We start from the raw sequence: 20,871 nt of genomic DNA on the forward strand, positions 1-20,871 counted from the left end.
AAAATGTTCTTCTTTGGTTATCATGTAACATTGAGGGAATGTTCTATAAAAGAACATCTTTAATGTGTTACCCCAACAACGTCCAAAACACATCCTTAGAATGTTGGAGGCAAAACGTTCCACCTTTGTTGACTTATCACATTAAAGGAACATTTTATAAAAAAACGTTCTGCCATCTCAGCATACTTGCCAACCTTTAGACCTCAGAAATCGGGAGCATTTGGTGCGCGCTACTAAAGAGACGTGTTACCATGGAAACCAAACAATGGTGTGTAGCTGTATTAAAGTCTGAGTGGAAACAGTTGTATGTAAATCAGATTTTGTCAGAAATCGGGAGAAATGCGGGAGAAATATGACCCCGGGAGGAAACCGGGAGAGGGCAATGAAATCGGGAGTCTCCCGCTAAAATCGGGAGGGTTGACAAGTATGCATCTCAGGCCTCAATAACATCCTCAAAACATCCTCTGAATGTTGCAGTTAAAACGTTATGTCTTAGTTAACCTTAAACCTTATAGGAACATTATTTGAAATAATAAACATCCTAAAAAGGTTATGTGAACATCAGATTAAAACGTTTATTTAAAACCTTATTAGAACCTATAGGTAACGTTAGCCAAAGTTGTAAGAACGTTCCCCGCTAGCTGGGATGTATTTATTATAAACGTTAGTCCTTAACATCTATCCCTGTGTATATCACCATTCAAAAATATTTTAAAAGTTGAACAAACCCCACACAGCTCAGTGAAATGTTGACTTTATTTAATAATTTCAGTAAAAACTAACGTTCATATTTCTCTTTTTGATTATAATACTGATGAACGTTCAAAACAAAGCACTTTGGCAACTTACCACATACTTTTCAAAATGCTTAATAAGCACCGTAAGTTTCATGATATAATTTCTCCGTCATAATCGGTTGTTTCTGTGAACGGCCGACTGTTGTGTGATGCAAATGCTGCGGCTGCAAGGCATTGTGGGGCAGCATTTTCTCCTCTCCTTTCGGTGAGGGAGGTCCAGTGGTTCCTAAGCTAAAGGAGGTTATAAAGGGAGTTTGAAACCTCCTTTCCTATCATGTAGAGAATTCGTACGGCACTTATTATTAAGATGTATGCGCTCATACATCTTAAGAAAGTTATCACCAAAAATGTTAAGAATGTTTTTGGAGAACGTTATCCTACCTTTCAGAAGAACATTCTGGGAACCAAAATAAAACGTCCCGCTGAAAACGTTTTAAGAACAGTAGGGTATAATTTTCTAATAATGTTATCAAAAACATCTTAAGAAGGTTATCAAAAACATCTTAAGAAGGTTATCACCAAACATTTCAAGAATGTTTTTAAAGAACGTTATCCTACCTTTCAGAAGAACATTCTGGGAACCAAAATAAAACGTCCCGCTGAAAACATTCCTAGAACAACGAATGGTAACAAACATTTCTAGCTGGGAACTCACACATGCCACCGCAAACATGCAATATCTGGTTACAGCTTATCATGAATTACGTACTTGTTTGTTTTTTTCAAAAGGAAAATGTGGTGACATCAGATTTTTTTTTTAAAACATCCTTTTCAAACAAATGCAACAAGTTTGTTTTTTAAAGCGCTCTAGAAATAAATCTGACGTTGACCATGACCGTGTTAATATTTGCCATAACAGGAACGTTTTATAAAAAAAGAATAACATCCTGAAAACATTTTCAGAATCTTTCTTGGACAATGTTCTTCAATTGTTATCATGTAACATTGAGGGAACATTTTATACAACCCTTTCTCTCATCTCAGGCCTCAATAACATCCTGAAAACATTTTCAGAATGTTGCTTTGAAAATGTTCTTCATTTGTTATCATGTAACATTGAGGGAACATTTTATAAAGAACATCTTTAATGTGTTACCCAACAACGTCCAAAACACGTCCTTAGAATGTTGCAGGCAAAACGTTCCACCTTTCTTAACATATCACATTAAAGGAACGTTTTATAAAAAAACTTTCTGTCATCTCAGGCCTTAATAACATCCTCAAAACATCCTCTGAATGTTGCAGTTAAAACTTTATGTCTTAGTTAACCTTAAACCTTATAGGAACATTATTTGAACAAATAAACATCCTAAAAAGGTTCTTTGAACATCAGATTAAAACGTTTCTTTAAAACCTTGTTAGAACCAATAGGTAACGTTAGCCAAAGTTGTGAGAACGTTCCCCGCTAGCAAAACGTTCCACCTTTGCTGACTTATCACATTAAAGGAACATTTTATAAAACACTTTGTCATCTCAGGCCTCAATAACATCCCGAAAACATTTTCAGAATGTTGCTTGGAGAATGTTCTTCATTTGTTATCATGTAACATTGAGGGAACGTTTTATAAAGAACATATTTAATGTGTTACCCAACAACGTCCAAAACACATCCTTAGAATGTTGCAGGCAAAACGTTCCACCTTTGTTAACATATCACATTGAAAGAACATTTTATAAAACACTTTCTGTCATCTCAGGCCTCAATAACATCCTGAAAACATTTTTAGAATGTTGCTTGGAGAATGTTCTTCATTTGTTAGCATGTAAAATTGAGGGAACGTTTTATAAAGAACATCTTTAATGTGTTACCCAAAAACGTCCAAAACACATCCTTAGAATGTTGCAGGCAAAACGTTCCACCTTTGCTGACTTATCACATTAAAGGAACATTTTATAAAACACTTTGTCATCTCAGGCCTCAATAACATCCTGAAAACATTTTCAGAATGTTGCTTGGAGAATGTTCTTCATTTGCTATCATGTAACATTGAGGGAACGTTTTATAAAGAACATCTTTAATGTGTTACCCAACAACGTCCAAAACACGTCCTTAGAATGTTGCAGGCAAAACGTTCCACCTTTGTTAACATATCACATTAAAGGAACGTTTTATAAAAAAACTTTCTGTCATCTCAGGCCTTAATAACATCCTCAAAACATCCTCTGAATGTTGCAGTTAAAACTTTATGTCTTCGTTAACCTTAAACCTTATAGGAACATTATTTGAAAAAATAAACATCCTAAAAAGGTTCTTTGAACATCAGATTAAAACGTTTGTTTAAAACCTTATTAGAACCAATCGGTAATGTTAGCCAAAGTTGTGAGAACGTTCCCCGCTAGCTGGGTAGTTCTTCCTGAGATTGATCCTGTTGTACTCAGTACCAGTGAAACTACCCCCACAAGTACTATGAAGTACTTACTGTGTACTGTTCCAGTACTCCTCTGTCAATGTCCCCTCCTGAGAACAAGAATGCATGTTTCTCTGCTATTTTGAATAAGCGTTAAAAAAACCTTTCTTCATGAGATTGATATTGTTGGACAGAGTATTTTAAGAGAATGGTAGACTGCACACTGACACACTCTGTCACTCTTGTTGGCCTGTTATGAAGCTGCTGTCTTTTAATATATGATTATTTCTCTGCTCTTAGTTCATTCCTCGCAGATTCTTCCATCATTCCCAGTCATCGCATGTCAGTCAATTGAGCTTTGAAAAATGTGTCCAATTCAACTAAATGTTTTTTTTGTGAGTGAAGGCCAGAGCTAAATTATAGATTGTTTGATTGTGTAATTATAAGGTGAGAGAAAATAAATCCACATCCTCCTATGAAACTTATTTTATTTCCTTTTCCATGTTATACTTATACTTACTTGCATTAGAACATTTGCATGTTGAACTACACGCTGGATATCTTCCCAGCCTCAAGGAAATACAATAAAATAAATGGATTCATAATTTTTTAAAAAATGATAAAAATGTATAAATTAATAATGTTGTCCGCAAACATTTCAAATATGAAATGAAAAATAAGTTTACTTTTGAAATTATTTCTCACAAAAAGTGTTTGGTATACGTTTTTCTGCCTAAAATAGTTGAAATTGAACGTAAACTATATCAAACACCACATGCATGGCAATTAACCCATTTTTGCCCACTATTTAAATTGACTTTGGTTAGTTAATACAAATATTAATATTATATATATATATATATATATATATATAATATCAATATTTACATATATATATATATATATATATATATATATATATATATATATATATATAGCATATAATTGATGCAGTCTTTCTGAACACTTTTAAAAAAAAATACTGCAAATGAAGAATATTTAAAATGTTCTGCACAGACAGTGCCTTAACTTACAGCAGTTGAAAAGATTTTTGAAAGGATACATTCTTCATGGGCTTCAATGGCTCTCTAGTAAAGGGTGTTTTATAGTTGCTTGCATTATCCTCAGATAGTGGTTTGTTTAAATAACTACTGACATTTTATAAATATTGCAAAAAAGGGCTCCAAAAAAGGCATATACAGTATATAACCTGGCCGGCTTAACCAGTGTGTATTTTTTCAAGCACCACAAGATTCAGAGTTTATCAAGTACAATTCTGGGCCAATGATTGTGTCATTTCTCCAAACACATACAGTAAAAATGCCTGTTTGGAAGCTTTAAAATGGTGCAGGAAAAGGACTTTACATTGTATTATACTTAAAGACAGGGCTATTCAGTTAAGAGAAGAGAAAAAAGGAAAGAAAATTGTTATAATGGGTCATGTAACATGAATGCAGACATAATATGAGGTCTTTGGCGCTCAGACTTTAGAGGGGTCATTTCGTGATCATGAGGCATCACCCTTACAGCATCAGGACAATGTCATATGGAGTCAGGCACTGGAAGTGTGCTGGAGGCATTGATTGGGACTGATGGAAGGATGAGGCTGATGAGACTGAAGAATCTGCGAGGTAAGAACTATTGGCGGAGGAATAATTATATATTAAAAGACAGCAGCATCATAAGAGGGCAACAAGAGTGACGTCAGAGTGTGTCAGTGTGCAGTCTACCATCCTCTTAAAATACTCTGTCCAACAATATCAGTCTCATGAAGAAAGGTTTTTTAACGCTTATTCAAAATAGCAGAGAAACATGCATTCTTGTTCTCAGGAGGGGACATTGACAGAGGATTGTTGGAAAAGTACACAGTAAGTACTTCATAGTACTTGTGGGGGTAGTTTCAGTAGTACTGAGTCCAACAGGATCAATCTCACGAAGAACTAATGGCAACAAAAAAGAATTCCCTCATCAAACTTAGCAGAAGTGGCTTGATTTGTTGAGTATTTCTCAAAAAGTACACAGTAAAAGTAGTTCAATGTATTGTAAGTAGTAGGCTAACTAATACAAAGTCAAACAGTATCAATTTCATTAAGAACTAATGGTAAAATCATATTTGTATCATTCATCAAAGATAGCAGAAAAACATGCATTATACTAAGGAGGGGACTATGACAGAGGATTACTCACAAAGTACACAGTAAAAGTACTTCATTTTATTTCTGGTAGAAGTCAAACTAGAGCCGAGTCCAACAGAGTCAGTTTTCTTAAGAACTTATGTTAACAAATATTTGTATCACTCGTCAAATATAGCAGGAATAATGAAGAGCAGCTGATTTGAAAAAATAAAGTGGAGAGATGGTTGAGTGACCGCAGTGCAGAACCGCTGTATAGTTTAAATCTCCGAACAATGTTGTCCATTTTAGACAGAGGCTTATTATATTTTCAGCCCTCAATAACATTCATTTTCTGGGCTCAATATGTGTTTTGGCCGTTTTCGTTGTGATCGCTAAATTCACCTTGTTTATAAGAATCACCGGTCCTTCAGCCGGATACTGTAGTGATTCAAAGTGTGATTTTAGCAAACGAGTGCTTTTGTTTTGAAATCACTTCCGTGAGTTTCGCCCCGCCCCTCGCTCCAATGACCATTTGACCATTTAGTAAGGTAAAAAGCAAAAAGCAAAAACGCCTCTCAGACGGTCTTCCGTTTACGTGTCTAATAAAGAGAAACAATTGGACGGTAGATACACGGATTTAGCTGATAAACTACTTATGATAAAGGCTAAATCAGTGCAAAAACAGTGACACAATTGCTTAGATTATATTTTTACAGCACATATCTTTACAGCACATCATAAAAATAGTAGTAGTGATAAAGATCAGAGTAGTCAGCATGTTTCATTGTCAGTAGAGATACAGCTATAATATAATATTGGCAGCAAAGTTTCATGTATATTTTAATTGTACGTTTGAATGAGCTTTGATCATGGGGTGCGTAAATATTCTCAAATCAAGTGCTGATAAAGTCTTGAACCCTGACATTTGTATTGAAGATCCAGTAAAGTCGGCTAGGCACTAACAAATCCAGAACTCTGGTTGCGTTCGGATAGTTTAAAAATCAGCTCCTAAGTTCTAACCCTATCTCCTATTCCTTGACCTCTGAGTGAAACGTCACGGGGTTAAGGGATAGTGGATAGGAGAATTCCAAAGGACTTAGGAGAAGAGACTAAGGTACTCTAGAGAATCCGAATGCACTTTCACTATCCGACGTGTTTATGATGCGCCAGCGGACGTCATTTTGTGCGTCTGCTGCTGTGGGGAAACTATGGAAACTACAGTTTTCTATACAACGGACTACAACATGGATATATAATAAGAACGACGGACTCATCTAGAGACTGCACCGTGCTCTGATGCTGTTACTTTATGCTTTATGAACAACAGAGAAACATATTCTTCATAACCAAATTTGGAATTGAAAGTAAAAAAGTGAAACTTATGATCATCACCCTCTCCCTCCAGTCCACTGATCCCAATACGTATGATTGTATGAACTATGAAAAGATCTTAAAATCAATACAAATTTATTTATTATAAACGTTAGTCTTTAACAACTATATCTCCATTCAAACATCTTTTAAAAGTTGAACAAACCCCACACAGCTCAGTGAAATGTTGACTTTATTTGATCATTTCAGTAAAAACTAACGTTCATATTTCTCTTTTTGATTATAATACTGTTAAAAAAAAGAAGCACTTTGGCAACTTACCACATACGTTTTAAAATGCTTAATAAGCACCGTAACTTTCATGATATCATTTCTCCGTCATAATCGTTTGTGTCCGTGAACGGCCGATTGTTGTGTGACGTCAAATGCTGCGGCTGCAAGGCATTGTGGGGCAGCATTTTCTCCTCTCCTTTCGATTAGGGAGGTCCAGTGGTTCATAAGCTAAAGGAGGTTATAAAGGAAGTTTGAAAGCTCCTTTCCTATAATTCTAGAGAATTCGAACGGCACTTATCATGACTGCCACTGAGGGACTTCCGGGTCCTTTCACTCCGTTAGGAAGGTTCCTAAGCTAAATGGACTATTCGACTGCAGCCTCTGTGTCTTTAAAGACAATGTGAAAGGTCAGGGGTCATTGTGACAGTGTGTGTTTGTGTGGTATCACTTTTCATTTGTGGATTTAAATGCATTACCTTCTTAAGAAGTAATTTCAATTATGTTCTCCAGATAGATCTATCGCTTTAACTACATTACGAGTCTACAATTCGTAACTTTAACCTGTACCTCTGCTTTAAGTAATTCATGGATTGCAATAAGGGTAATATCTATGTGCTAACAGTATAGGTATATAAGAGCATGTTATCCCACAGCGAGTCCCTTGTGGTGCAAGAGCCTCGATGAAATTCCTCTATGTTCCTGCTTCCTGATACAGGATAGGTTGATTTCATTGCATCTCTTCACTACATTACCACAATGATCATCGCTCTACTGGTTTGCGTAATCTCTTAATGACTGAGTTATAGCAATAGAGCTTTCTCTCTGCCGGACTCATTTTCCTTGTGTTGAAACTGCTCTGATGTGTCTCTGCACTGATCATTGACCTGATAAATTGCTATGAGGAAATGGTACATTTGGATTTGATAACGATTACACTGATATAAAAAGGTGATGTACTGTACAGTGAGATGGTTTTCAGCACCTCATAGAAAACTTTGTTGGTGCTGTATAAAATTCTTGCTAATACATGGTCTTTCAATACGCATTTTAAACAAGCTTAGATGGCCTTTTATTCCCACCTAATACAAACTAAACTTTTTACAAAGTCAATGTTTCTGCTCTCCCTTCACAGTGTGTGTGAGCAGGGGCAGTTTGACTGCACCCAGGAGCGCTGTGAGGAGGTGAACCAGTGTCCAGGCTCTCTGGTCTACTCTCCACACTCCTGCCTCCTCACCTGCTCCAGCCTGGACCCTCCTGGCCAACAGCAGGGGTCCAGTGTCGCATTGACGGGCTGCAGACAGCCCCTCTCTGGCTGCGTCTGTCCCCAGGGAACTGTGCTACTAGTGGGTGAAAACTCAAATTACTTAAATGTGAAATATTAAGACTAGAGAACTATTCACATCAGACATTAAGACTATTCATAGCAGGCAGAGATAAGTGTAATGGCTTTGTTACATTACAATGTTGCAGTAACCTATACATAGTGCTTTGCTTGAAATTGCCTGGAATTGTTTCGTTTTTTGCCCCTTGGGGGCAGCATGGGCTTGAAACATACAGTATCACTAAATGGGTAATAACTGGTTTAACATGAATGACACAGACAGCTTTGAGCAACATTAGCTTTATTGTTAGTTGCCAAATTCATCTGTTCGACTTTGGACAAGTAAGCTGACTGAGTATGTCTTAAGAGTTTTTGCTGAAAACAGCTGCTGGAAATTATAGGAGGTGCACTAGAACAATGAAATCTTCGTTTGAAAACCAAAATAATGACAAGGAAAAAGATGCTAAAGCTGAAGGCGCTAGGTGCTAACGTTATCATTAACATTGCATAGAACCTTCCACAGTGTAGACTGTTATTCATTTCATTCACTGTTATTCGATAATAGTTGAAAGCAGTTTTAGGTGGTGGCATGTTCATATTGAGATAACTGTTGTTTTGAATGTTTTTATTTTATTTTATTTCATAAAGCTAAGCTATTGTTAGCTGTTACTAGCTTGGTTAAACATGGCTTACACATCCACATTCCTGCTCTTCCTTTCAAGTAATCAAATGATATATTAAGGTAAAACAAAATATTGGTATTGTAGCTTTAGTTTAAAACGTTCTGCTCCGGTTGTCTAATTTAACTATAAAAGTCTGCCATTTAATTTAAAAGGAATGTGTATGTATTGCTGAAGGAATATTAATACAGCCAAATAAATATTTTTACTAGGGAAATTACATTTGTCTTCATGCAAATAGGAAATAAGTTGGAACCTTACCAAAGAATCAGCTCTTTTATTGCACCAGTAAAAGTACTATAGAATTCAATGGCCTACAACCCCATAAGAGTTTTCACTACTGTACACTTTTTTCTTTCTGGTCTAACTCAGGGTGATAAGTGTGTTCAGCCAGACGAGTGCCCATGTCACCATAATGGTCAACTTTATTACAGCAACGACACCATCACCAAAGATTGCAACACTTGGTAATGTATGCAGTTGTCTTATTGCAAAACATCCATTGAATATTTACTTATCTTAAACTCTACTTTATTAATTCCTTCAGTGTGTGTAAGGAACGCCGCTGGCACTGCAGCCAGTCCGCCTGTGCCGGTGTGTGTGTGGCAACTGGTGACCCACACTATGTGACATTTGATGGCCGCTGTTACTCCTTCCTGGGTGACTGTCAGTACGTGCTGGCGAGGGAGACCAGCGGTTTGTTCAGTGTGATTGCAGAGAATGTGCCATGCGGCAGCACCGGGGTCACCTGCACAAAGTCAGTCACACTCAGCCTGGGAAATACTGTCATACATCTGCTGAGAGGTAAGGGGGTCTTTGGACACCACATTACGTGTTTTGATGCTCAAGTTAAGCCATCTTGTCTCTCTCCTTTAGGTAAAGCTGTGACAGTAAATGGGATGCCAGTTAGTCTACCAAAGTCTTATAGTGGCAGTGGTCTGACTTTGGAAAGAGTTGGCTTGTTTGTCTCCCTCTCCTCCCGACTGGGGGTCACTCTGCTATGGGATGGAGGTAGGAAACACAAACATTTGCCTCTTTAAATAATCTGCCACAAAACCCTTTCTTGCTGAGTGTCAGGTGTTTTCTTCTTTTTGCTTATTAATTTATCCTTTAATTATTGGCAAAATATATAAAGGGTCTATACATTTTTGCTATCAGTATCCATTATTGTTGATATTTATTGTCTAGACCAATTGTTCTTCTAGCATTGCTAAGATCATGTACTGTATGTGGCTTTACATGCTGGTTAATTAACAAACCAGTGGTAATATTGTCGTCATTCTAAATGTTCTCTCCAGGTATGCGTGTGTATGTGCGCCTGGCCGCCCACCTGCGGGGTCGGGTCAGTGGCCTGTGTGGTAACTTTGATGGGGACACAGAGAATGACTTTACTACGCGTCAGGGCATCGTGGAGTCTACAGCCGAGCTGTTTGGTAACTCATGGAAGGTCAGCCCCTCCTGCCCTGACGTCGCAGACCAGGACCTCAGAGACCCTTGTGCTGTGAGTTCAACCTGAACCTTTATTAATCCACGAGGGGGAAATTACTGACTTACATGGCGATTTGCCAATACATGAGACAAACTCCTCTCATTTGCCTTTCTCAGCTGAACCCCCACAGAGTGACCTGGGCCAGGAAAAGGTGTGCAGTCCTGACTCAGGAGCTCTTCTCTAGGTGCCACCCTGAGGTGCCTTTCCAGCAGTATTATGACTGGTGTGTCTTTGATGCTTGTGGGTGAGTGAACGCACCGATCTGTTTACATTACATGTGCTTATGCCAATGGGGTCGATAGAAAGAGCTTTTTTTATCAGCATCTCTTGCACTGGTTTTACAAATGTTTTTCCAAACTTCCAGGACTTTGCACATTTTTGTCAATGTATATGGGAATGTGTGTACGATAAGTAGGACTGCCTGCTGATGGAAAATATGTTGCTACAACCTCATGCTTTTGTGTACTAGCCTACATTACATAACCCTATTTATATATGCGTTAAATCCCTAAAAAACACGAATTCTGGAACAAAAGTAACAACAGTAACATTAAAAGCCTCTAGTATCAAAATACACTACAGGGTTCAGTGGAATATTCATGATGTAAAGATATTTCCATCCTAAACATGTAGTTTCCTAATCACGTTGAATGTTCATATTTTACTCAATCATCATTTATTATTTTGTGTGTATTTTAGCTGTGACTCAGGAGGGGACTGTGAGTGTCTCTGTACAGCCATTTCTGCCTATGCTGAAGAGTGCAACCATAAAGGGGTCTACATCCGCTGGAGGTCCCAGGAGCTCTGTCGTATGTCACACAATGCGCACACACGCTCACATCTTACTCCCATCTTTCTGTAACTTCATTTCTTCTGAACTGGTCTTTTTATGATACTCGTATTGTTTCCCTCATTCCCTGCAGCTCTGCAGTGTGACAATGGGATGGTGTATGATCCCTGTGGTCCAGCCTGCTCTTCCTCATGTCCCACTGTTCAGCGGAGTCCTCACTCCCAGTGTGTTACTCTCTCCTGTGTGGAGGGGTGCTTTTGCCCTGCTGGCACGGTCCGACATGGTAAGCCACATTTACTAAAATTAGACAAATTATTAATGATCAGATTGATATGGATATTCATGCTCCCCAATCAACCATTGGACGCACATATATATGCAGAGCTGCTAACTCTTACACATTGACCGAGGAGAGATAGACACTTTCACACTCATGCCAAACATACATTTTCACACTCAATAAATACACATTAGAAATTAGAACCTTTCTAAATTCACTGGATTTACCATCAATTGGCAGTTTACAAAATGATACATTAACAGCTGATATTACATTAAAACGGGTTATAGATGCAATAAATACGTTAAAAAATAACAAGTCCCCAGGTAGCGATGGATACCCTGCAGCAGGGGTTCCCAACCTTTTTTCCCAAGAGCCCCCCCAAATGACTCCTGTTGGAAGTTGCACATTTTTATGCCTTTATTAGCTACAGTAGTAACTTGAATTGTTATTACAATTAATTAATCAATTTTTAAAAATATTTTATTGTAATGTAGAGACAAGGCTTTTAGCGACAATCATGTATTGCGTTACAATTATATGTAGCAAAAAAAAGAAAGTCTAAATATGATATTTGGGCTCAAATCATCTGAGGCTTGGGGCACCCCCTGTGCCCCCCAGGTTGGAAACCACTGCCCTGCAGAATGGTATAAGCTGTTTAGAGATGAAATGGCACCGATACTCCTGGCATCCTTCAATTGGACTCTCCAAAATAATAAGATGCCGCCATCATGGACTGAAGCAATCATATCAGTCATTCCAAAACCGGGAAGGGATAAGGAATTCTGTGGGAACTATAGGCCTATTTCGATATTAAATGTAGACTACAAAATCTATACAACCATTATTTCTAAACGATTGAGTACCTTCATAGACAATTTAATAGAAGAAGACCAAACAGGATTTCTGAGGGAACGTCAGACCCAGGACAATATCAGGAGCACACTGCATATAGTAGAAGTAGAACAAGCAAAAAGGACAAAACAAGATACTTTATTGGTAAGCATAGAAGCAGAAAAAGCATTCGATCGGGTGAATTGGGCTTTTTTGTATACAGTGTCAACCTCTTTTAATGTAATATCAGCTGTTAATGTATATATGAAAAACATGTATAACACTGTAACAAAACATGTGGAGAATACAGCAATCATCCAACAGATACTCAAATGTAAAGTTACCATGCTGGAGGGAATGTGGAACAGCAGAAGCAGATCATTCACATGTATTTTGGAAATGTCACAAAATAACAACGTTTTGGGGAATGGTTCATAGAACAAAAGATAATGGGATATGATTTCCCCAAGAGTTTTATGATTCTTTATTTGGGTAATTTTACCGAAAATGATATACAACCAAGAGATAGATGTTTAGTTAAAGTGTTGTTGATAGCCGGCAAGAAAGCCATCACAAGGAAATGGGGGCAAGTGGATATCCCTACCCAAGGACAATGGATGGAGATAGTAGAGGAAATCTACATAATGGAAAAACTGACACATCGGTTGAAACTAAGTCTACCGAACATGGAAGACCAGTGGAAAGGATGGACATTATATAGAGAAGAAGACAAACACATTGGACAAGATAATCCAGGAAACCATTGAGATTTAAACTCCCGACAAGGGCTCTTTTGGACAGTCGTTTTTTATTTTTCATTTTTATTTCATTTTTGAATTGCCCGTTGCGCCTTCACATGTGGAAATTAAAATTGTATTTTTGTATGTCAAAGTGAAATGACAATATGTACGTTTGGAATTAATTGCAATTATTTTCAATAAAAACAAAGTAAACAAATAAATAAATACACATTTATAACTAATAATGTCATGACAAGAAAGGAGGGCACTGCAAAGTAGGGCTGCTCGATTATGGCAAAAATCATAATCTCGATTATTTGGGTCAATAATTGTAATTGCGATTATTAAATGCGATTATTCATTGACTTTGAAAACATCCATTTATTGGAGAGAGAAAAAATGTGAACAGTATGTTTTTAACAGTTTCTTACCCTGAACTTGAAGTATAATTCAACTGAAAAAAAATAAATAATAATAATACAAAAATAATCATTTTATTTCGATTATGTTGTTTTCGTAATCGTTGCAAGCCATAATCGTAATCGCGATTAAAATACGATTAATTGAGCAGCCCTACTGCAAAGTCAGCTACCTTTTTGATTTTGATGCTTCACAGTACCGGTGTTAGGAAATGCCAAAAATGATCACAGATTCTTACAGATGATATATTAAAAAAGCACTGTTTAATGTGTGATGTCAACCACATTTTATATGGTAATAAATGTTTCCAGGGTAGGTGAGCTATGAGACATTTCATTTGCTGTCAGAGCACATTGCAGAATTACAACTCAAATTACAATTTTATACATAAATAATTATTATAATACATATTTTCCTTTTGTAATTTGCTTGCATTTCCAATGTAATCTTGTTTAGGACAACCCTGATTTTTGTCGTGTGAAGTTTAAAGTTAAATTACTGTAAAGATTTTGAGAATGACCAAATTCTTTCTTCTCGTGCTGCCCTCAGAACAAACTTGTTTACCTTATAACTGTAAAAAGCTATGAGAAAAGAAGAATTGTCAGTATGTTTTCTGCTCTACAGGGGACAGCTGTGTAGTTCCTGTTCAGTGTCCATGTGAGTGGGAGGGCTCCATGTTTCCACCTGGAACTACCGTCACTCAACACTGTCAGAACTGGTCCGTCAATCTAAAGCCTGAACACATATATTTTTGCTCCTTATAATGATCAAAATTGAAGTGGTGTATTTGCCTTTGTGTGTCCAGTTCCTGTGAGGCTGGTGTGTGGCAGTGTAAGGGTGTGGCTTGCCCTCCTGTTCGCCCCCCCTGTCTGGAGTCAGAGTTTACCTGTGCTGGGGGGCGCTGCATCCCCTCCCAGTGGGTGTGTGACAACGAGAATGACTGTGGTGATGGTTCGGATGAGATCTGCCTGTCCACCTGCGCTCCAGAACAATTCCGCTGCACCAGCACGCCGAGGTGAATCCTAACTCACTTTACTTATAAACAAGCTAACTTGAATGTGTGGAGATAAGGACGTTTTATAACTAAGGAATCAAAATGACCTATTAATTAAATCAACCCTTAGTTTGTAGGTTAGACTTGGCATTTCTAACCGACACAAATATTTGCCCTTATGATAGCAGTGTTTGTGTTTTTAGCCTCCAAAAATATTGTTCTATAATATTGCTCACTTCAAATAAATATACAGTACTTCTTAAATACATTTATAATTGTAAGAGGATGAATCCCATGTAAGCTAAACATTACATGCAAGCTACAACCCAGAATGTTAACGTGGTAATATCTATGATTCACATCAGCGTGTCGACGTTTTTGAATTAGAATGAATTTCCTGTAGTGAATTAACCCCAACATCTGCAGTGGACCCTGTTTGAACCAGGCTCTGCGATGTGATGGCCGCACAGACTGTGCTGACCAATCAGATGAGGAGTTCTGCGGACCCGCCACCCCCATGCCCCTGTGCCCACCTGGGGAGTTTCAGTGTGCAAATGGAAAGTGCCTTCCAGGCAGCCGTGTGTGTGATGGACGGCTGGACTGTGGTTTCGCTGATGGGTCTGATGAACAAGGTCATCTGTCACTTATTCAGCAATATCACCTAACTGAAAACACTCAACATCAACAACACTTTATCAAAAGTATTCCTTTAACAGTTAAAGGATGTCTTGTTCCCTTTGTTTTTACATGTGTTGAACTGTTCTTGTGTTGCTCCAGACTGTGGTGTGGTGTGTGATGAGGGGGAGTTTCTGTGTGCTGGAGGACGTTGCATTCTCTACCTCCATCGATGTGACGGACACGATGACTGTGGGGACCTCAGTGATGAGAGGGGGTGTGTTTTCTTTTCTGCTTACCTTTGGTATTTGGGATAGTCAATGGCTAATTGACATTTATTAATGTACTTTGCAGAGTTTATCCTGCTGAGTTTATGCAGCATACAATCTTGACACTTTCTATATTAGTTAACCTCAACATACTGACAGTTACATCAAATAAAGGAGAATTATTTGCAAATATTCCTCAGCAACATATACTTTAGTCTTTATTTTAGTTTTCATTTTGAGCATCATTCCCCCATGAAATGATGGATTGCACTTGATGATGTCATCATAGTCAGAGATGGGGGAAGTAGTCAGATCTCCTACTTAAGTAAACGTAGAACTGTAAGAATACTTAGAAGATAAAGTCCTTCATTCAAAATGTTACTCAAGTAAAAGTTAAAAAGTATTAGCACCAAAATATACTTGAAGTACGAAAAGTTAAAGTATTGCGTTCATTATACACATTGGCACATTTCAGAATAATATATATCATATATTTTGATTATAATTAACGGTGCATTAATGTGTTTATCAAAACTGGGAAAGGTGCAGCTAGTTTGAATTACTTTGCAAACTGTAGGGTAGTTTTTACATTTTATTCCATCTGTAACTAAAGTATTTTTTAAGGGTTGTTTATGTTTCAAATCATGACTCCAAATTTGCACAGAAACTAAAGGTATTTAATAAATGTAGTGGAGTAAAAGTACTGGATTTACGTCTGAAATGTAGTTGCAAAGTAGCGAAATGTTTGACTCAAGTAAAGTTCAAGCCCACAAAATCATACTTAAGCACAGTACTTTAGTAAATGTACTTAGTTACTTTACACAACTGATCATAATCTCATTTGTTTTGGCTTACTATAGGTGTGTGTGTGCACCGGGGGAGTTTCAATGCCCTGGGGACCAGTGTGTCCCTGCAGACAGAGTGTGTGACGGACACACAGACTGCCCCTCTGGAACCGACGAAGCTGTCTGTCCAAGTAAAGGTAGAGATCACAACACAGCATTTAATTGACTGAGCTTAAGTTTAATACACATTTGCCCGTAGCCATCTCTCATTAGTGACCAAACCTCATCCTTTCTGTGATTGGCAGTGACCTGTGCTCCTGACCAGTTTGCCTGCAGTGACGGTACATGTGTCACCACCACTAAGCTGTGTGATGGAACAACAGACTGTCCAGGTGGAGAGGATGAGAACAGAACCAACTGCCACACTGCAACACCGTCACCCTCACCTGTCACCATGCCAAGTTCAGGTAACAGTCATGATTAAGGAAGATTTTATTTTCAGTATTTAGAATTGATCTTATACATCCCTGTTTTTCCAGCTTGTAGGTTCTATGAGTTCAGCTGTGCCACTGGTGGGCAGTGTGTGCCTCAGGCCTGGCGCTGTGATGGGGAAACAGACTGTATGGATGGCAGTGATGAGCAGCAGTGTACTACACCCTGTGGCCCTGGCCAGGTGCCCTGTCTGAGTGGGGACCAATGTGTGGACTACCAGCAGCTCTGTGACGGTACCCCAAACTGCAGGGACGCCTCAGATGAGAGTATTGACAGCTGTGGTAAGTTAATGTAAAGTGATTCATCATCAGGCTAAAAAAAAAGAAGGATTTCTCTTAAGACAATGAGGATAATTCTGTCCCTCTGCTAGGCTCTACTCGGATCCCTCCCTGTCCAGGAAGCTTTCTATGTGACAACCGGACCTGTGTGAACATGTCGCAAGTGTGCAACGGAGTTCCAGACTGTCCACGGGGCGAAGATGAGTTGGTGTGTGGTGAGTTCTCATGAGATGGGAGAGGACAAAGGTTATAACCGGGGCGAATAGAAGAGATAAAGCATAGGACCTGACAAAATGTTTCAAATTGGAACACAGGGAATATAACTAAAAAGAAAATGAAACAAAAGAAACAAAAGAAAAAAAATTGAAGAGAGTGTTCATTCCAATCTGTCAGATTCATACAGATTAATTTGTTTGGTATGTTTAATTGTTTTCCTTATTTTGCTCTGTCTAGATAAAACTGTCTCACCAGTGCCCCCTGGCAGAGAGAACACCACTCTTACCTGTCCTGAATTCACCTGTATGGATGGATCCTGTGTCCCCTTCAAAATGGTACGTCTGAGACGACATCATATTCAACAAGAACAACTGAAACTTAATACTAAGTTGGTAGTAGTTAGGTGAAAGGTGACCTGGTAGTTAAAGATAAAATAGGGATATCATTCTATTTTGTTTAGAGGGACGACATTAGAAAAAGTTTCAGTTGCATTGCAGTGAATCCGAAAATTAGGACATTACATCCCTGAAAGGTTTAGCAATCATTTTACATTTTTCAGAAAGTTTGTAAAGTGATATATGGACAACTATCAAATTAAACAAAAGAAGAATCAGTTGTGGTAGCCTTGTCTAATTAGCAAGGAAGTTGGTTGGCCATCACAGGCATGCCATTTATTAAACATGAAAACATTTCATTCTTTCAGTTTGTGTGTACAGACAGAGAGATCAAAATACTGTTTCCCACAATCTCAACGAATAAAAAAAAAAAAAAAGATATACAAATATGGATACAAATATGTATATACATAGAATGCAGAATCCTGAAGAAATTGCTAGTGGGAATGCTTTATGCTGAAAAGCTGACGCTAAACTGCTATGCTGATATGTAATGTGTAAGAAGACAGTGAAACATTTAGATTGAAAGGATACATGAACACTGGGGGCTTGAATGTGTGATGAGAGAAGAAAAGAAAGTAAAAAGGCTTGGAAAAGCAGCAGAATATTTGAACTGCAAACTTTTGACCTAACTTGATGGCGAATGATCTGTCGCCATGCCAACGGCATTTGATGACATCCCATAATATGCCTAGATGCGTTGATGGCTGCATGTTACCAAACCTGTGAAGTTTCGGGCCGTTTGGAGCATTTTCACTGAAGTTATGAGAAAACCGTGTTTCATGGTGAGCATTGTGCTGCCATGGCAACGGCAATTGAGGAAATCTCAAAACTGTCGCGTAAATGTCTTCACGGCTGGACTGTTAGCACACATGTGAAGTTTGAGCATTTTTTGAACATTTTCATAGGAGCTATAACGACATCGTCTTTTATGGCGAGGGATTCAATCCCCCAGCCGTTTCCATTCCATGGAGATGTCAGAAATGTGGTGAGATGTCAGATTTGGCGTAGAGCTGTTGAGGCATGGAGAGGTGATATACAGGTGAAGATTGTGGGACGACCGGACCGTGTCCATTGGAGCTACAGCAACATCGTGTTTTATGGCGAGGGATGCGTTTCCATGGCAACAGCCTATGGTGAGATCTCAGATTTGGCGTAAATCTGTTGAGGCATGGACCGGTGATATACAAGCGAAGTTTGGGGGACGATCGGACCGTGTCCATTGGAGTTACAGCAACATCGTATTTTATGGCGAGGGATGCGTTTCCATGGAAACGGCCTATGAAGACACCCCATAATTGACGAAGAGCTGTTGAGGGCAGGACCAGTTATGACATCATCGTGTTCCATGACGCAGGTGTTTATGTTTGAGCTAAAGACGTGTCCAGAGATCAAAGGTTTCCATGGTGATGTGCAGTAATCAGTGAGAGGAGAGTATTTTCATTGTTCTGAATGAGAGATAAACCTCTTACATGTGAACGTTTTGTTGAAGAACCGTAACAGATATCGGTGACATTTCAAAGCGTGAAGCATGTCAAGGAACTTGAGCATCTGAAGTGTACTTTTTGTGTACTTTCGGGTTAATAATGTGGCCTTTTTTGGCAGATTAACTAAAGGTGTGCGGCTGCTGTGGTGGGGAAAGGTGAGGCTGAATTTACAATGGGGTTTAATGGAGACATGTTGAAAGTTTTGGTCACTTCATGCCCTCAAGAGGTATTTTGTTTAATTATTTTGCTTAATTATTTTTAATTTTTCAAACTACGAGATGTTTTCCTACGTTTGTAATGAAAAATTATGTCTCAGGAATGTAGGGTTTGGGAATTATTGTAAGTTTAAAAGAAAATATGAAGGCAAAATTAAATCTGTCCTCCACTCTAGCTGTGACATTACGCACTCTAAAATCTGAAGAAGGCCTCTTTACCAAGGTCTGAACAATGTTTAATATTTCTAAAAGTATGAATCGGATTCAAAAGTTGTGTTACACGAATAATGTCAGAAAGAAGTGTAACATTTTAAAGTTGGAATGAGGTTTCTGAGTGAAAGTATGAAGGAACAGTTAGCAGTTCAAGTCACATGAAGATTGTTCAACTCTGAAGAGTTTCTCCATTGACTTCCATGTTAAACATTTGATGAATTATGGGATATATCTCTGGAATTATGAAAGTTATGAATGAGAAAAGTAATAGCCATCGATTCCGGACCGAGCTGAACGTTTGGATGTTTGAACGGAGTTTCTGCGTTGTGGATTGTGGGAGCAGAAGAGCAAAATAACCCGGAAGAATAATAAAGAATTTTGTGCGTCGAAGAACAAGTACTTAGAATGCTTCCCACTAAATCAACAGACACATACAGTGTATACATGAGGAGAGCGAGGGGTCGCTGCATTAGCATGTACCGCCATCTTTACTATATTAACTTATTAATGAATAAATATAATAAATATGAGCTTTTTGTAACAATACCATGAATGAAAACAGCAACAAATATTCCTTCCCCTTCACTAACATTCCTGTTCACTAACCTTGTATTGTTCCATAGGTGTGTAATGGTGTGACAGACTGCCCTGATTCCACATTGGCTCCACTTGGAGGCCCCTCTGATGAGCAGGGCTGCAGAAGCTGGAGCTCCTGGGGTCCGTGGAGCCCCTGCACCGCCTCCTGTGGGACAGGGTCCATGAGCCGGCAGAGAACCTGTCCTGAAGGAGACCCACTGCGCCAGTGTCGGGGGCAGGACCTCCAGAGGCAGCAATGCTTCAACACCACCTGCCCTGGTAAGGAGGTGGACATGAACTCTAAGACGAATATGTTTAATAATGAACAATACCACAGGTTAAAATCACATACAGTATTTACTGTATTTGTACTAAAAAGGGATGCTCTCTGCTATCTTTAGTGGATGGTCGGTGGTTGCCGTGGGGGAGCTGGTCTAACTGTTCCAGCTGTGGTGGAGTGCAGGTCCGACACAGAGGCTGCGTCTCTCCTCGCTACGGAGGCAGAGACTGTTCCCAGCTCCCAGGATTCAACCTACCCATGGAAATCAGTAAGTAAAGGTTGAAATGAAAATAATTGAACCGAATCAATCTGCGTTTTTTATTAAATAAAGCAAGTATTTATTAATTTGCACTATTTAAATGTTGCGCATCTATTGTTACTTAAAATATATTGTTGTTTGAAATTCAAGATCTCATCAAAAAAAGATTAACAATACGGTTGCAAAGAGCCTCCCCTCAGAGAACGTAAGAACAGCCGCCCCCGCCCCCCCCTCCCAATTATTATTGCTATTAACATTATTATTATTATTGTTGTTGTTGCTATAATGCAGGTCCAGGAAGAGAAAATGTCATTAAATGCTCTGTTTTCGCTGTCTACCTTTCTCTTTTTTGAGCACGCCATTTGAAATCACTCCGACT

The 20,871-nt window shown here is 38.6% G+C and overlaps 1 protein-coding gene across 1 annotated transcript in view; it reads left to right on the forward strand.

Annotated features, from left to right (window-relative positions):
- sspo (SCO-spondin) overlaps positions 1 to 20,871 on the forward strand; it is a gene marked incomplete at its 5' end in the record, with an annotated part of 125,118 nt that overhangs the window by 22,218 nt on the left and 82,029 nt on the right. Inside the window, 19 exons of the mRNA XM_079661827.1 lie at positions 7,997 to 8,207; positions 9,238 to 9,332; positions 9,413 to 9,669; positions 9,742 to 9,876; positions 10,164 to 10,366; positions 10,471 to 10,598; positions 11,054 to 11,163; positions 11,278 to 11,427; positions 14,043 to 14,136; positions 14,224 to 14,433; positions 14,839 to 15,044; positions 15,190 to 15,304; positions 16,157 to 16,278; positions 16,387 to 16,548; positions 16,621 to 16,854; positions 16,944 to 17,066; positions 17,305 to 17,402; positions 20,001 to 20,232; positions 20,355 to 20,501. Of these exons, the coding sequence (XP_079517953.1) occupies positions 7,997 to 8,207; positions 9,238 to 9,332; positions 9,413 to 9,669; positions 9,742 to 9,876; positions 10,164 to 10,366; positions 10,471 to 10,598; positions 11,054 to 11,163; positions 11,278 to 11,427; positions 14,043 to 14,136; positions 14,224 to 14,433; positions 14,839 to 15,044; positions 15,190 to 15,304; positions 16,157 to 16,278; positions 16,387 to 16,548; positions 16,621 to 16,854; positions 16,944 to 17,066; positions 17,305 to 17,402; positions 20,001 to 20,232; positions 20,355 to 20,501 (3,032 nt within the window). The remainder of the gene's footprint in view (positions 1 to 7,996; positions 8,208 to 9,237; positions 9,333 to 9,412; positions 9,670 to 9,741; positions 9,877 to 10,163; positions 10,367 to 10,470; positions 10,599 to 11,053; positions 11,164 to 11,277; positions 11,428 to 14,042; positions 14,137 to 14,223; positions 14,434 to 14,838; positions 15,045 to 15,189; positions 15,305 to 16,156; positions 16,279 to 16,386; positions 16,549 to 16,620; positions 16,855 to 16,943; positions 17,067 to 17,304; positions 17,403 to 20,000; positions 20,233 to 20,354; positions 20,502 to 20,871) is intronic.

The sequence above is a fragment of the Notothenia rossii genome, assembly GCF_949606895.1.
Source record: "Notothenia rossii genome assembly, chromosome: 12".
In the NCBI taxonomy this organism is placed as follows: domain Eukaryota; kingdom Metazoa; phylum Chordata; class Actinopteri; order Perciformes; family Nototheniidae; genus Notothenia; species Notothenia rossii.